Raw genomic sequence first — 18,762 nt, 5'->3', positions numbered from 1 at the left:
GTCTGAGAATAATAAATTAGAACTTGCTTTCAAAACAAAATTTCAATTTAATGAAATCATGCTTTGCACATACTATTGCGTGACAAGGAATACCTTGGTCTTAAAAGTAAGGAACAAATCAATTCTGTTTACGAAAGGCTAAAGTGCGCTGAGGTAGTTAATAATGAAGACATTAGAAAGTCTTTAGCCACTGGAGAAGTCAATACGGAAACAGACTGACAGCAATGGACTGATTTAAAATAAAAAAAGATCAGCAACAGGTGCCAAGTATGGAATATGGACTTTAGGTGACTAGAACCTGGTTTCGTTAGAGATAGGTTTTGATGGAACTGACGACTTAAAATAACTAAACCTTGATGAGAATAAATTTCTCTTACCTCTTCCCAGTGGGAGAGCAAATCTCTCTTCTCTCTGATTGTATTTGGTACGCATAACTCAGAAAATGAAAATCGAAGTAACTTAATTTTTTTATACTTCATTAAGGTGCCATTATGAAACCCATCGATTAGCATAAGAGGGTACTGTAGTTTGAATGATGAACTATTAGCACTAGTAGTTCTATCTAGGGCGCCGTGCTTTTTGTTCCTCTTAAAAAAATAATAAAACAGGAATTGCTATTATTTAATTTCCTCCTCTCAGGGATCCTCTGCGGAGATGGACAGTGTTTATACAGTCAGTTTTTCATTATTTTAAGGCTTGGAATACGTGAACACCTTCCTGGAGAATCTAGGTAACACTATTATTGAGCCCGAAAATGGTTTATGTTTCTGGAACATGAAAAATGAATTTAGGAAGGAAACCCTTAGAATATCTCAAGAGATCCCTTAAATTGATGTTCCAGCCAAGACAAAAAGCAACATTTGTGTAATAAATAAATATTTATTTAGCCATTTTAAATATTTAACATATACAAAATATACAAATATCATCTATTTTTTATACTAAATTTTATATACACATATAGAAAAAAATAAGAACAAACCAATTGCTCTTTTTTCAAATAAATATATTTCTGTATATATACGCATAGTTTTTAGATAATTACACTAAAGAAATTTAGTTTTGAGCGATAATGAATCACAGGTAGAACACTTCGTAAAAATTTAGTATACAAAGTAATTAAAATTTATTTAGAATATTTCTTATAGACTTTATTATTGATATGTTTGCACAAACTATTTAAAGAAACTTGGTTTAGCAGTTGTTAAAATTTTATACAGCAGTAATATGCAAATTAGATGCTAAGTAATCACAGCAACCGACCTTATATAAACATACTGGCGACGGAATACCAACATATTAAGAGCAACATTTTATGAAGAATCACGTTCATAAGTGTTAAACTGTTCAAACCTGGATTTTGTATCAGGCGCATTGAATAGATGGTAAGATGGAGATTGGTGATTGTGGCTTTGTTCCAAAAGTGGACTGGAACTTGGCGGACTAGTGTTTAGTTCTCGTTTTGGCGATAGACTACTGCTGCGAACTCCGGTTGTTGTTGATGAAGCCGGTGAACATGAACTCTCTTTACGGCTGCTGTTCATCGAGGAAGGAGTACAGGTACGTAAACAAGTACAACGATGTTCACCACTGTTCGTAACACTTTCCTCTTTTTTGTGTTTCACTCGTCTATTTTGAAACCAAATTTTCACCTGTTTCTCGGACAGTCTTAAACAGGTGGCAATCTCTATTCTTCTTAATCTCGATAAGTACATGTTGGATGCGAATTCTCTTTCTAATTCTAATAGTTGGGTACTAGTGAACGCGGTACGTATTCTTTTACTGCTGGCTGAATCGTCTATTGGTTCTTCGCTGGAAGTCCTCTTTATTCCGCCTACTCCAGCTGGGTAATCACTTTCTGTAAAGAGAGGAAAAAAGAAACTCTAGTTATTCTTTAAAATAATAGTTTTATAGCTGTCCAAGACTGGAAAAGTTATGGTTAAAGTAGGATTATGAAGAGGGTAATTAGAAATGTCACTGGCAGCCCAACCTAGTTTTGGGAAGTAATAACTTTCAAAAAAAGACTATAAATGTAAAAGACAGTTCCTCACAATTTAAGGCTAACAAATTAGGGACAAAACATTTTATTATTTATTTCTTAAGTTTACAATTATCCCTCAATACATGAAGTATTCTCTTGTCAAGACCACGCCGGCAGAATACAATTTACAAAAAGAATATGCTTTTTCTTATAGCTTTATTAATTTTTTTATTCGTTATAAGTAAATTCCAGATAACAGATAAGAAGTAGGCCCAAAAGCCAGTGGACATTTTCTTATAGTTCGCCCTCAGTTAGGCAAAAAAAGGTCAGTCATGAGAAGATTAGTAACTTGACAGCAGTGAAACCAGTTATTATGCCAGAATCTATTCTAGTAAAGTCTTTATTTCCGGTTATGAGACAACTGAAGTCTAAGAGGAAATCTCAACTTGCTGATAACGCATTTGGACACATATCTAGTGTACACTATTTATGGTAATTATTGTCGAACATTAAACCTCACATTCAAAAATGAATATTGTCTCGCTTTGAACAACATAAAAGTTAAATACGCCAGCTTTTCATACTTATGTATTTTTTAATGATTTCTGTTTTATTTTAAGCGCGACAACACCAAGGGTCCGGAAGTGTTCTCTCGTTAAAAAAAAAACACAGTCCGTAAGCGGAAAGTAAGAAATATCTGAGGGTAACCAACTAAGAAATACCTGTTTTTTCAAGCCGCGTTTTATGTCCAACTACAAATTTGATGTCGAGGACGGAGGCGACTAGAAAACATACTTTACTACAAAGTTTCCACGTTAAACATTAAATAAAATCCAAGGCGTAGTCCGGGAATCGAACCCACAATACATCTTAGCTTTGCAGGCGCCTCGCCTCTAACCGTTCGGCTACCTTGGCATGGGTCACTAACATATAGCCATTCGCCAGTCGTAGTTACTATTCCTGTACAATATTGTCTTGTAATCTGAGATGCTAATATTCAGCCACCGATTTAAAAGAAGCCAAGATGTTTAGTGTTCCATATTCTGGCAGATTTATGCTGCTGATAACCTACATGCCAAGGAAAATTCCTCATTACATGCACTGCACCCAAATACCATATAGTGAGAATACGCTTTCTGTCGACGGCAATCCTATTCGCAGAAGTGATTAGCTAAGTTGGGATGAAGTCTTTTGCAAAGAGCGCCGCAGTCATCATTTCGACTTCCGTTAAATCTTATAAATCTCGCAACTCAACTGATCCTGACGGTTCGTGGTGACAGCAACTTTCCGTTGGTGCCTTAACTGTTGTCATTTTTAAAGTACCAACTTCGGCCTGCACATTTATTGGTAAGGGAAGTTGTCGTTTCAACAACTTCTTGGTAATTATATGTCTGTAGTCGAACTTAAGTTATTTATAAATTAATTAATTTGTAAAGGGCTTTCGCCATACAGCCAGCATCGTCTAGGTGCTTATCACTAGAATATCACTCACTCTCCATTCTTACTTATAAATACATTTGCTTCACTCATTCATCCCTCTACTATATACAACTATTTACATACAAACTTACAACTAATGGATGGATCAGTACTCCTATATTCCTGCCATCCTTATAGCTTAACCGAAATTAAAATCACCGTAATCCTTCTCTAATCATTTTCTACCATTCTTTCTAATCGGCTATTACTAAAATAATCAATAATTACATTAATATCTGTCATTATCGAATTATTATTTTTAGAAACTATATAGCAGCCGGCGGAGGATCAGGTACTGCTGCGGCCGCTCATCAAAGACTTGTTCAACAATCTTGGTCCTTTACTAGCCTTCAAATTTACTTTATATTCTACAAGGTGATGAATGGAAATAAAAATGCATCATGAAAATTCCCAATACACAGCTTATAACCCGCGGAACAGACCTGAAGAATTGTAAAATGAAGAAAACTATTTAGTCTTTTTCAGACCATTTTTTCTCCCCTAATTTTTAAACAGCTTTTAAGTATACAACTTACAAGTGTTCATTCATACTTCATAATAGTTATAACAATGTGTTAAAGTCTTTTCATTAGTTTTTCTACCTCTTTCTATTCCTGAAAAGAAGGCTACTTTGTTATTCTATTCGGCTAAAATTGACTGAATGGAGGACAGGTAAAGTTAGTCACTTTTGAAAAGAGAAACAGTGAGAAAGAGATGGCGAATTCATTCATAAAAAGAAAATAGAAAAGAAGAGCACTTGTAGAAATGTGTTGTAGGTACACGTATAGTTAGTTAGTAGTGTGAGTGAGTTTAACAAGAAGTCTGTGCACCCATACACAGACACACATATATACATATGTTACACATCTCAATAACCATTCCTCTGGTTTTTACCTGTCATTCTGAATTCACACACATAAATGAATGAACCCTCTTTTACACATGTACTCGAATGTAGTCTTTCGTTTTGCTTCGAGTGAAAAAATGAGAAAACCATTGGCTACAAGTATCCGAGCTGTTATTTGCTCTACTAACAATAATTTCCAATGCAAAAAAAAAGTAGACCACACAAACTTCGAACAAAGATCAAGTATAATTTATTAAAACATCTTTACAATCTAATTTCATTTCAGCTTTACCAGAATTATATCCAATTAAACCGCTTATTGTAATTACTAAGCAGATTTATAATTAATTACTTGAAAAATTATTTTAATACTGCTTTTACCATATTAAACGATTATAGCATTCAAAACTTATGTATTACTCCACTTAGACAATTATGACTTTGGAAAAAAACGCGGGGAAATACAATGGCCTTGACATATGGCAGAGTTCTACAACCAGGAGTCGAACAAGGGCTTACTTGGAAAATTCTATGATAAATGTTTTTAATCTTCTTCTCGTTGCTGGGATAGAGGGAAATTAAATGAAAATCAAACGAGAAAATGATATAAGTAAAAAATAATTATTATAAATGCATAAAATAAAAGAACAATATTTTTTAAAGTCAGGAATTGAAACACTGTTTCGAAAATCTGACAAGAAACAGTATTTTCCTGTTTCTTCAGCTAGAGGTTGAAGGTATTTATACTTTTGTCAGAAAATGAATGAAAGTCTATCAACCAAAGAGAAAAATCTAAGAGTCACTGGGTTTTCTCAAACTAATTATGAATATTTGATATCAATAGTACACAAAATTGTGTTAGTAAGCCGGAAATCCGTCTCCCGAAGTCTTTTGGAGTAAAACTCTTTCATTCGATCTTTGTCTAGAAAGAGGCAGCTTTTGCTGTTAGCTTGTAAGCTAATTTGACTCATTATTTCGGGGGGGGGGGGGGTAGACCGGGCGTTTTTACTGCCTAAGGGTACGTTTACAACGGAGCTGTGAGTATAGATGATAGCTGATAGAGTAAAATATAATCGCTGATTAGTGTGCACAACGGAGCTGTGATACATGCAACATGTCGAGTAGTGAAGAAGAGTTTTTATGTTCACCAGCAACGAAATGGTATATTTAAAAGAAAAAAAGATGTAGAAAATATCATGTACATACCATAAATAAAAAAACGAAGTACTTTGGGCGAATTTCACTATTTATATAAGGAACTTAGAAATTATCCGGATCGTTTTTTTGAATATGTGAGGATGGGTCCAACCACATTTGACTAAATTTTAGAAAAAATAAGGTCAAAATTAAGAAAACGTAGGAAAAATTGTCATGGAAATCCTATAACTATAGAAGAAAAACTAGTGATAACTCTGAGGTAAGGTTATATTGAGGAAAAACAAATAAATACACATAAAAATAAATGTAAGCACGATTTAAAAAACAAAATATTGTTTAAAAGTAAATAATAAAATAATAACCAAAAATAATGAGTCTAAAGACAGCACTAATTAATTTTTCTACCTCCATTTTGAAGCTCCGATACTGGAGTTCAGCTAGCAGAAAAATGAAAAATTCAATTCTATCATCTATGCTCGTTTATAGCAGCGAGTATGAGTCACTAGTCGAAGCTTCGTTGTGCACGCTCACATAAGAATGTACTAGGTTATTCTATAAGCGCTGATGCATCACTGCTATCATCTCAGCTATCATCTATGCTCACAGCTCCGTTGTGAACGTACCCTAAGGAAATCTAGGCTCTTATAAGAGAGTTTCAGTTGAACTTCGGTTCACTAGAACAAATCCGCAGGGGAATTGATTCAGTTGCCTGATTCTTTTTTTTTTTTTTTTGGAATTAAATTTCAAGTTTTCAATCCGTAATTTCAAGTAGCCATTAGGCTTCTATCTTGCATTAATTTAAATATTTCCTACGATTGTAGCAAAAAGTGATGGACAATTAAATATTTATATTTTGTTTCCAAAATTAATTAAAATCAAACAGAAAATTTATTGCTAATTGTTGGTTCAAGTTGTTGTTGCAGACAAGAAAAATAACTTTGTAAATAATTGACTAAGTTTCCTTTCAATTTTCCAGGACAAATGGATATAATTTCCAACATTGAAAAACTCAAGACGGTAAACAAGTTTTAGTGGACCCGACATAAACCCCAATGAATCCAAAAGTAGAAAACTTTATTGTCTATCACCGGCGGACTAATTTAGCCCACCCATATAAGTACAAAATGTTTGCACAGCCAACTAAATATGACAGAACCTGCATTAGGCACAGATTTTAGCCTAAATTACTCCGCATTTTAATTGATGATTAAAAAAAATCTGGTTTAAGCATTAGCACTGCGACAAGTCGTTGCATTTCATTATTTACTTTATTTAATTCGCAAAAAACACTTTATCATACATAATGGACCTCTAAAAAAGTATTTTTTTATGAATTAAAAAGCAAAAGATCTGAAACACTGCAATACTTATCTTCTGAAGAGCAGTAAGAGAAAGTAATAGATGAAGAAGTGGCGAAAATTTTAAAATAAGGGTGGTAGCTACTGATCTGTGAAATTTATCGTAGTAACAATTTGATATCTACCTTTTGGCGGAGGTGAAGGAGTAAGCTCAGGTTTGACAGGATCTTCTCTAACGGTGCGCACTGGTTTTGGCCGATGTGGAGTATCCTTAACTAGACGTGATGGCTCTTCCCAAAGAGGTGGTGCCGTACTCCAGTATGGACGATAATAAGGTGGTACAAGTGAAAAGAAATAACCACCAGGAAATACTGGCGTAGTGCTGGGTGCTGGCTTTGGACTAATCAATGAGTCTACCAGAAAGGAACGAGACATGATGATCTATCTTGGAAAAGACAACCTGAGTCTTGGAAGACACAGAATCCAGGTATGAAAGGAGTCTTCTTATTCGAGCCAACTCACTATAACTACCCCTTAACTGTTTTACTAGACTACTAAAGTCTGACTGACTGGAATCATATGTGAAATGTGTTTGGTAGTAACAACCCCTAATAGTGCCTTGTTTACCCCCACTCTACATGCTTCTCAAGTTTTTACTAGTACATCCCCCTTGCAATATCTCTTTACTCCACCCCTATTTTATATAATACTTGTGTAAGCTGGTGAGATATTCAAAAAGGGATGGTGGTTGTAAACAACTATTAGTCATACTAAATGGGGGGTGGAGCTACATGGAGCTTCTTTAGTAGTGGTGGGGAGCCTGTGATGTTGAAATCTGAGGATGAAACAGAAACACGTCGATGATGAGGTGTAAACAATGAAAACAAGTTGCATCTTTGTCAGAAATATTTTAAATTTCTCGCACTCTCTTGTCTTTAAAGCAGATTTAATTGGCATAAAAAGCCTGTCACAAATTAGGTTGAAAGTAAAGTTTTTGAGTACAGACAATATTGCTTAAAATTATTGAACTCAACTAATAGTGATTAAATTTAATCGAAATAAATACCTTTAGTATTGGTACATCTTTGCCAACATGAAACAAGTCGATTTATCACACCAATTTAAAAATTAGGTCCTCAGTATTTAGGAACTTCCATAGATCTTGCTTACTGCATAGTCCACAGGGATGCAGTCTCTTTTAATCCATTCGAAAATCATCTAGTTGCTGAAAAAGGTTATAAATTAGTCAAAATTCTCGGTTTCTAATGATGGGTAAAGAAGAACAATATTCTCTTAAATCATTCACAATTTTAGATCTACGATTAGTGAAACCTGTAGGAGATCATTATCAACAAACAGGATCGAAATTCTTTCAGTTTCGACCAATAACTACTGTTGTCGACGTAATTCGATCGATTTTTTCAACATTACCTCTCTTCATTAATGGTTTAACCGGTTTTCAAAATCTATAATGCACCAGTCGCCGATCAGTGAACAGTATTACGGTTTAGTGGTATTAACAAAGTGTTTTTTTATGACTCAGTCTTGTCTAAAACGTTTCCCATTGTCTTAAAGGCCACAAATCAATATTCAAATTAACTTTGAATAGATTCAAAGGTTGTGTCTGAATAGATTTTTTTCACTTTTTTTTTAGCGATTTAATCAAGTACGACTCTGGCCATTTTCTTTGAACGTGTGCTTATTGTAATCCAGTAGATCTGGATCTATTTGGAATAGATGTCGACAAAAATACTTCTTAAGGCAGGAAGAGATGACATTTACCATCCCTCTAATGTGTCTTTTGAATGTAATTTACACTCTCTGTCTTTATAAGGCTTAGGAACTCAATAAATAAATAAATCAGTATTTCTTTTATTTGTTTTTCTTAAATCATACTAAGTTCTCTTGTTTTCTAATTTCAAGATTACTGGAATGTATGTATATCTTTTAACAATGTAGTATTTCTCAAAACAGTTTATCAACGATAACTCTTTCGTACAATACTAAAATTACTATGTGATTTCTGAATCAATATCATTTTCTGTTCAATCTATGGTAGTAACGCCGATCTCCTAGGATGGTTACTGCGTAAGCTTGCCAACCTGGTGAACTAACGGCTATCAGCACTGGATGGTCGTCGTTCACTCCAGTCACTTCTCTGGGTGCAAGTGTATGTATCTGCATAATTTCCTTATCTTTCATCTCTTCTGCTTGTTGTGCATTCATTACAGTTGCAAAATAAATGGACAGATAAATCAATGGTAAAATAAAAAAGTAAAGTAATGCCTATTTTATTTTCCAGGCGGGCTTTACGTCCAACAACCGAATTAGGTGTGGTGGACGGGTGACTAACGAACATATTTTATAAAGTTCTAATATTAACCAATAAATAAAATCCAAGGCCTAGATCGGGTGAATCGAACCCAGTATAACCAACAAATACATCTTAGCTTTGCGAGTCTAGCCTGTTAGGCTATCGTGGCTACCATGTTAAGAAAACCAATGATTTAAGTGAAATTTGTTAAAATGAATGGTGCAATTAACCACATCTTTGTTTGAACATTACTGAAGAGTATAGATTAATTTTAAATAATTATTTAGAAATTCAAAATTGTTAGTTATGGGACAAAGGAGGCGCACCCCAATCAAGGCCACCCTTTTGCAGATTTGTTCAAGTCTACAGTTTAAAGCACAGATACAAACTGTAGTATCTTTTTATTTAGACAGCACTGTAGAACAGTAAAGAACGTTGATGCTTTTTATATTTCACTATGCTGTCATCCATCAAGTACTTTTTTTAGACGTCAAAATATGTGTAAAACTTGATAGATTACATCAACATTGTATTCAAACACATTATATTTACATTTCACATTTTACTTAACGTTATGGAGTGAATTAACTTGCAGCGCCATTTTATACTTTTTACTACAATCATCATAACGAATTGGAATGGTAAATCTAAATTTTTTTTAAGGAAGATCATCATTTTTTTTCCAGTGGTATGAGGTAATTGAGGATGATGCCCAGACATTGCCTTTAAAAAACCTTATGTAAGGAGAGAATGCAAGGAGGAGAAATTCTATTACTTGTGATAATTACAATTTGAGTCATATGAATAGATCATCATAAATATGATGTGCAAGATGTCAATCGTCCACTAGGGGGATACAACCGAACGAACATGTTGTCGGCCATAACTTGGGGGTAGTTTATAGTGGTAAAGAAGAACTGTTCCCTATTGGTAAAACTAACTATAAAGGGCGTGGCTTATGATCACCCCTTTTTACTTTTCTCTAGGTATTGAAAGTATAGCTATCATGACCAGTATTTTGAAATTGCTTTCACTGGCAATATTCCCCGTTTTGAGATCTTCGAGTTCGGAAAAGTGGTTTTCATAAAATAGTCACAAAAACAAAAAAAAAATCGCAGGTAGATGATGAATCTTTACATTTCGATTGGGTCTCATGAGCAGAGCCAACTGCAAAATATTTGCTTACTGTTTTCATATTTTATCAAGAATATACCCAATCTATCTAACATTGAACTCAAGATGGTGTACGATTTTTATTGGAAACATTTTCCACTGAAGATGAGATGATGGACACTTCTAGGAGATGAGGTGTTGTGACTTCCCTAAAGTGTCATTTCAATCTCATTAGATACTGTACATTTACAGTATTTGGTTTGATACTTGGTGCCATTCACTGCACAAATCAATTGACTCCACTTTTTGAAATATCTTAAAATTTAAAGCAGGGGTCCCCAAACGGAAGGGACATCTCTTTCATTGGTGGTCAGTGAGAGGAGCACTATATGTGGCGGTGCCGCACGCAAAGCGCTGCGTCGCTCATGTACAGTACTACTTCCGATGAAGCGAGATGCACGCGTCACGGCTCCGAAAACAGTGTAACATAACAGCCAGAAGTAGGAAGAAAGGTAAAGCACTATAACTAAACCGGACATTGACCATCTCATTAACCAAAAGCAGGCCCACAGTTCCAACAGAAATACTGGACAGTTTGTTGATTTAAATTTACTTGTTCTTTATTTGAATTTATATTCTATTTGTTCCCGTTTTTTTTTTCACTTTAATATAGTTTGTTTTATAGTCCGGCCCATAGTGCAGTGAATGGCTGATATTCTAAATTATAAAGCTAAAATTCTAAATTTGACGAAAATTCCAAAATCCAGAATGGCACTTTTCATTTTTTGAAATTATTATAACAAAATCTTATTTAAACTTTATATGGATATACTTACAGGCAAAAATGTAACTTAGTTCTCGACCACTTCTTCACTTACATCGATAAAAGAAGAGTAGGACTAGCATTTTTATTTGTAACCTCCTTCCAGCAAACTACGTACATTAAATTAAGCTCAGTTCTTATGAAGGGGGACGTTAAGCTGTAATACAACAAAATACAAAAAGTATTAAAATCCATTTTTCTCTCCAATAAATATAAATTTAATAACAAAATTTACTTCCTAAATTTTACAACACTAGTAAGAGCTAGCATTGAATTAGTGGTAATTTCTTATTTTGTATTTTCATCAGAGAAAAACTTCTAAACTGTAAAGATGAAAAACTGTAGCAAGTACAAAATTGAATTAAATCTGACTCAAACATGGAATTTGCAGAAAAATACTTAGTTAGGACAATACGAATAGTAGAAAGTGAAGGTTGTAGATAATAGCCCAAGATTTTTTTGAATCCAACAAATAATCAAAAAGACAGAAAAGCCGTGCTTACTGTCGTAAGTTTTATATTAAATATTTGAATGATTAGTTTCGAACTGGAGACCACTCAAGTTTTCAAATGTGTTTCTGATGGCTGGTTCATTAAAAAAAAAAGCAAGGGGCGAAGAGACAGACTAAAATGATAATAAAAGATGATAAAGGGGAGCTCTAGCTGTTAAGGTTTACCACTAGAAGTGGATGAGTGGGCCAACTGGAATGTATGCTTTACTGCCCTGAAGACAAATAGAATACCAAACATTGTTCAAATGGGGACATGATATTAAATCATGAGAAGGAAGCTTATTTTATTATACGTAACGAGGAGGGGCTTGGGAGTCAGTTGATGACACGAGAGGACATTCATTTAGGAGCCAGAACGAGTCGCAGATTTTAATTCATTAGATTGATGTCAAGTCAAAAACCAAGGAATGTCAATCTGTTAAAGGCATCAATAACATTCCAACAATCACTTCAACTAAAAAGACAAATGTACATAGAAAGAAATAACTTTGGACTTCAAGTATTTATTGATTGAATTCTAATTAAAAGAAAAAATGTTCTTCTAGTTTATTACCATTTTTTTTTTATGAAAGAAAACCATTTTACGAAGAATTTAAATAAGTGTTGGTTCTCTGCAGAAGGAAGCCAGTGTTCACATCCAGAATATTATTAAAAGTCTGGTCTAGAGGGTCCCCCAAATTTTGTATTACAGATCTACTTTAAAAAATTGCTTTTCTTGTCACCTATCGGAATAATGATTTGGAATGTAATAAAATTGTACGTTTTAACCACCTTGTTTTCAGTTTTGAAAAATATTTAGAAGGCAATATAAGAATACTAAGTTGGTGCTATCAAAGATTGGTTGTAAATGAAATAAAATAATTTTTAAGTCTTTTAGAAATAGATTATTTAAAATGAAAATGATTCAGCTGTTATTTTACATTTTTACAATAATATGCAGTCAAACCTGTTTTTTGTGCGGTCTTTTTTATGCGGTTATTTATCTTTTTTATTGGATTAACCAATTTCATTAGGCATGCTCAATGTACAAACTACGCTACTGCAGTAGTTGCACCAACAACACACTTTAAATTTGGGCTGGAGAGCCTGAATGTGTCATCAATATAGAAATGTAACTGAAAACTCGTCCAGGTTATCATCAGAAATCGGTACGGAGAAGATTTTTGACACTTTCAGCGAAAGTGATCTTACCGAAATGATTAAGAATTATAGTGAAATCATCAATAACTTATCAATAGATTATGAAGACGGACAAGAAGAACCCGGTTTCTATGACAGTGGGTAAAATATAATCCAGTTATTCCAGCCTTTACAGCAGATTAGAAAAGCATTTTCTTACAACAGATAACAATTTCAAAAGGAGTTTGAAATTGTAAAAAGAGCTTCGATCGTGTATAACTGGTTTACAAGCAGCTGATCAATCGAAATTCGTCGCTAACTCGTCACCCACTACGTGGTAACTAAAAAATAAATGAACTCTAATATCTTCAAGTGACGAAAGCGATTACGAAAACCTGTTCATCACAAGAATAAGCGTTTATTAGACTAAGACGAGTAGTTTTGAATTATGTACATTTTGAAAATTCTTCCTTGCTTAAAATGAGAAATTAATTTTTTTTTTTAAATGTTTCAATGATGATTTAATTATTTATTTTATTTCGAAAACTGTTTTAAACTGTTTTTATGCGCTCCCCAATCTACCGCCAAAAAACTGGTTTTACTGTATTAATAATTTTTAAGTCCGCTATAGCGTTGGGAGACCTGATGAACGAAAGTTAATGTTTTTATGTCCGATGAGAAGTTTGTTTTACAAATTCCCAAATTTTATGGGCTCCTTTTAATATCGTAAACGGAGAGAGTAATCTCTATAAGAGAGAAATCTATGTTCTTGGACTTTTTACGGTTACAGTTTAAAGTTTTTTATCGACTGAAATTCACTTATCAATTCAGGGATTCCCATTTTATTTTTATGAAGAATCCCATGGCATCCTGGCTATTTCTTTGATTCCTCAATTTTCAGATATTTTTTACGGTGTCTCCCTGAAATTATTTTGTTGTGGTCTATGCAACTGAGGTTTGAAACCCTTAATCTAGTCTGCAGTGTATATTACACTTATGTATGCTCTTAAGCGGTGGTGTTTTCCTACTTTTTGTAGAAACTTAGACTAGAAAAAAAAAAAATGATGTAAACATTTGAGGGGTACCACATAATTCTTTCAAATTACTGGCTTAGTTCTGTAAAGGGGAGATGGATGACACACCACACTAAAGTAGTAAATTTGAAGGTGGTAACACACACAGGTATAGTGTTATTGTTACTTACAGACAAACAGAAGATCTAAATAACGGCGGGTGTCTGTAGAGAGAGACACGTGCTAACAGAGTGTGTTAGTGAGGAGCTAATACCTATCTGTAACCCACACGTTTTCCTAAACCATTTGGCCACTATCTGTCCTCATCATTGCTGCAGGAGTTGTACGTTTTACCTGCGCCCTAGGGGAAACAAAGCATCACTTTCTCGCCCTAAATCTAGCTAGCCCTTACTCCATTACATATTATTACGTGCAAAAGAATAGCGGCCATCTCACTAGGATTAGTGGTAATGGATACAGGATTTACTTGTACAAAATGTTGTGAAATGTACCCAAAAACAGCCGACTCAAAGTACGGAGTGATGATACAAACATTCTGTACAAATCTCGAAGTAAAATGTGTTGCCCACTGTAATGTATACACTCCACTACTATTGGAAATCATGACGCATTAAATTTTTTAAGTAAATACTTCATAGTGTTCTATGCTTATTGTACCGTTTTTTTTTGTACAAATTGGAATTAGTAGGAGATTAACAAACAAAAGTACATAAGCGTGCATGCGTACACAGATCTACTGGATTCAAGCTTCCAGAAACTTCCATTAGAAGGTGCTGAGTACTTGAAACAAACATGGCGAAGAGTATAGGCTGAAATGACTATGAACACCAGGTTATTTACGGCTCAATTATTTTTAGATTCCCGAGCTTTTTTCACATATATTCTACAAATATTTTAGGGTCAGTTTGCCTATTTTAGTTTGAATTGAGCCGTTCACTGCATGAACTGATTAAACCCAGTCATAGCTTTTCATATTTCTAATAAATTTCCCAAATAGAACGTTTGCAGTTCCCAAAAAATTGGCATAAAAGAAGTCAGATAAGCATCTTTTTTTGGTGAGATAAAGAACTTTGTAATTAAAAATAATTTGAAATAAAGGTATGAAGCTCAAAAAAATCTCTCTAGCTAGCTTGTCAAGAAGCGGAGTGCCTTTTCATTACGGTTTTAATTTTTAATTTTATAATTTAAATTAGAATTTAGTTGACGAGAATTTGAATAATAGTAAATAATACTCCATTACAGATTTCTTTTTAAAAAAAAAATTATAATTACCAAGTGTTGGATTAGTGCACTGCGACTCCATTTTAGTATTGTTTTAATTTCGTTAAGTTAACTTTACCTTAAAATTGTAATTGATCAGACAGGAGGAGCAAGCTCACGGTTGGAATTCTTTACAAGGATGCATTCACGTTTTAGGGAGGCATATTTAAAATCTCTGACGGGGCGCGGAAAAGGTATTCTGGATAATAATCTATAAAAAAGAAAAAATAGTTAGTAATGCTTGCATCAGTCTTAAGCAAAAATGGACAGTTAATGACAATAGAAAGGAGCCATTTTAGAGTTTAAAAAAGCTGCTTAAGCCAAGACTCGTAAATTTCCCAAATAATAAAGATTAACATCATTAAACGACAGCTTTTTTTTTTGCCACTAAATAATAAACAATTTATTTCATAAGCCATTTTAATTAACTCCTGCCTCGAACCTCAATCGTTGCAATAATTCAACTCAAATTCATGTTGCAGGCGCTGAATGATAACAGTAAATTTATTTGAATTTATATTATAAAAGGAATTATAAAAAAAAAATGATGTACATTATTTCATCGTATTTCTCCCAAATTTTGGTTTTATGGAGTTAATCAAGTTGTACAATGAACGGCTCAATTCATCCAGATTGGTGAGGAGGATTTCATTTTCTTTTCTTAAATTTCTGGGAGAAGTAACTGCTTGTTTCCAAATATTGGAAATCTTTTAGGACGTTGAAAGTACAATTCCCAAAAATATGGATTTCATATACTACCTCCTCTTTGTTGTGAATTAAAAAAGTTTCTTTCTTTCAGAATCCAGATAGGTTTTCTCCTGAGTATAATTACCAAATTATATCATCAAAAGTACTTCTCAGAGTTACTCATAGAGGGCCCCCAGCAGTCAATAGAGTTTATTCCTAAACAAAGAACATACGAAAAATTATTAGCTTAGTAAAAAGACCAAGTAAAAATTGAAGTGAGCCCGCCCAGCACTCAGAATTAATAGATTGTTGGATCTATTGAATTAGAAATCATATTTAAATTAAAGACACGCTCCTTTTTAGTTCAAGTTCTGTTAGATCAAGCGAGCAAGATCAAAAGAGAATCTGCCAACCTGAACACTGTGTTTAGAGAGGCTGACTGGGCTACTCCAGTTCTCTATTGAAGTGTACATTAACTGTATTATTCACAATATAATAACATATCCATTGATTCATGAAATCTGTTTGGTAACAATTGGTTGCGACTAGAAGGTACAAAACAAGAGGCCGGAATATAAAAAAGGGGGTTAGGGCATCCCAATGCCAATCCATCCACTTTGTTCAGCTCGCAGTCCTGACAAACAGAATTACTAAAAAATTTTAACCAACTAAAACGAGGTGGGGGCCGCTAATATCAACCCTCGTTCAGCTTTTGTGCTTTTTTATTATTATTTACTACCATTAGCAACATTATTATTTCTTCAATTTCATTGTTCTCGTTTTAACATCAGGCTTTGACAGCCTTGAAACACAAAACTCACGTTTTCGTTTCTCCAAAATAATTGCTGAATTTTTAATTAACCAGCAGATCTGCAGCGAAATTAGCGTTTAAAACTGAATTAACCTAGTCATCAGTCGTTAAATTTTGTGGACTAGGCGAGGGTATTCAATTTAATTTTAACAGTACAATTTTATCTTTGACATTAATTTTAGAAGCAAAGTTTTAGTGATTTCAAAGGGTTTTATACACAATTTTATTGAAATAAACCCATTAACATTATAGCTAATTTTTTAAACAAGAAAGAAGTTGATTTATCAAAAAAATAAAATAAACAAAATTAGAGATGGTTCTAAAAGAGTAATTGAGTTTCTTGGAAAGTTAGGAGATCAGCTTAAATTCTGGGCAGAACCTCCAAGCTAGAGGATCGCCGATCTAGGTTACTTGGCATGGTCAGTACAGTATCAAGTGGATTGTGTTGTCTCGCTAAACTATAAGAAGATAATTTCTCTTCCACTAAACTCATCAATGGCACGTCGAGAGTCCCGATTCAAGAACTGCCTTTTTTTTTTTTTGTCCTTAGACTTTCCCTTCTTAGGAGCATCTTTACAGCTTACACTCCCGGTGAGGGGCATTCCTCAGAAGATGGTGAGAAAGCGCCGTAAGCCAATGATCTCAGATGGATGTCAGACGAGCTTCAGTAGGATGATATCCTACTGTCAACATCTGTGGTGATTGTCTCTTGTAGTTTTCTCAATTCTCCTTCGGAAATACTCTCTCATAACAAAGAAGAATGGGAGATGCTACTAGAAATAGAAAAATCTATGAACATCATTCAGGACTTGGACTTCCTAACTCCTGAGTCCTAATACTATACATTCTTCCACAGTTTCTGCAAGTAAATCATCATTCCTGATGCAATTTTAGTGCATAGATAATAGTGTACATGATGAATGAGGTAACAACAAACACTACATTTTTTTTCATACTTGAGAGTATCAACTAAGCAATGGCCAGATATATTGAAATAAAATTACATTCATGTATGGTCTTCCCACTAGTTAAGACTATAATGTACTATTTTAAGAAGCCGTAACCTTCTCAGCAATTATTTTCAGTAAATCAGAGTACGACTAACTAGTGAAGGGCAGAGGAACTTTATTGCAGTACTGTAATTACCTGTAATTACAATGCTTAACTATTAAGGTTAAAGTAATGATAGAATTCTAAGTACATAGAAGTAATTAGGGCTGCTGCATAGAAGTAGGCAGCTATAATAAGTATAGTGAATTTAACTAGCTAGAATTAAAGTAATTATAGTTTTTTTGAAGTTTTCTGGAGTGTGCAGCAAATAACTTATTTTTGGAATAACAATTAAGAAATTCCATAAGAAAACTTTTACATTATTTATTTCAGCTTTAATCAAACTGAAGATACATTTTTCTTTTTAGGAAAGGATTAATTTGGTCTGCCTTATGGCAATCTGAATATGCATTTTATTGTTTTTCTTTTTTAACTTTAATATCAAGAGCTGGAAGGAACGAGGTTAAGTCTGAATTGCCATGCACTTGATTGAATAAAAAACAAACTTTTCGCCAAAGAGGTTACTTTTTGGAAACGACCTCACTATTCCAGCTGAATCAAAACGCCACTAAAGGAGATGTGCAATGGAAGAAGCCTGCAAATTTGTGGCAGGATGACGTTGGAACTTGCTGTAGTAAGAGAGGGGGCGGAGATGCCAGCCGTCAATCAACGATTGAAGAAAGTCTTAAGAGATATGACGCTCTCGAGGGGATCCCTATCTGTAGAGGCAGAGGACGTTGTACAGGAACCTTGTTGCAGCTTACTTTAGTTCAAAGAATTGAATCGCAAAATCAATTTCGATCAACTAAATTGCTACCTCGAATAATTTCAAGGCCCTAACTAATCAATCATTATTGATCAACAATTTATTCAGTTTATTGAATATTATTTAAACAACCAATACGTTACCAAAATGTGAAGTTATTCTTTAATATATAAACTTCTTATAACAAGTTTATACAATAATAAGAATAAGGGAATTCAAGGAATGACCCTTAATCGGCTGACAGCTGGTCAGCAACTGGTTCACCTATTCAATCCTTCTGTACACACTAGACCTATCAGATCTTCGGCTATTGACTTTCAAGGATGAGTACAATGGTTTTCATCGCCATTAACGAAGAGCGTTATAAGCAACATGAGATGAGAAGGAAAAAATACAGCTTGGGGTTTGGACACCAAGAAAGGCACAACCTTCTTATTGATTGACCCTTTACACTGTGAAACTTATTATATCTTGGTTCTGTGAGGCGAGACAGAATAAATGAAAATAGAAA

The 18,762-nt window shown here is 34.0% G+C and overlaps 1 protein-coding gene across 2 annotated transcripts in view; it reads right to left on the bottom strand.

The window, feature by feature from the left end:
* Nucleotides 1-903: 903 nt before the first annotated feature.
* The window catches only part of LOC141452984 (homeobox protein Hox-A2-like), a 39,075-nt gene continuing 21,216 nt past the window's right edge, over nt 904-18,762 (bottom strand). For both annotated transcript variants that reach the window (XM_074125630.1, XM_074125631.1), the window contains 5 exons: nt 15,697-15,840; nt 11,027-11,170; nt 7,830-7,988; nt 6,949-7,598; nt 904-1,858 (listed from right to left, as the gene is read on the bottom strand). In XM_074125630.1, the coding sequence (XP_073981731.1) occupies nt 1,314-1,858; nt 6,949-7,198 (795 nt within the window). In that variant the 5' untranslated portion in view covers nt 7,199-7,598; nt 7,830-7,988; nt 11,027-11,170; nt 15,697-15,840 and the 3' untranslated portion in view covers nt 904-1,313. The remainder of the gene's footprint in view (nt 1,859-6,948; nt 7,599-7,829; nt 7,989-11,026; nt 11,171-15,696; nt 15,841-18,762) is intronic.

The sequence above is a fragment of the Rhodnius prolixus genome, unplaced genomic scaffold (genome assembly GCF_049639745.1).
Source record: "Rhodnius prolixus isolate KJV_2025 unplaced genomic scaffold, Rpr scaffold_3, whole genome shotgun sequence".
NCBI lineage: Eukaryota > Metazoa > Arthropoda > Insecta > Hemiptera > Reduviidae > Rhodnius > Rhodnius prolixus.
The sequence above is the reverse complement of the archived record's forward strand: the minus strand, read 5'-3'. Positions and strand labels throughout refer to the sequence as shown.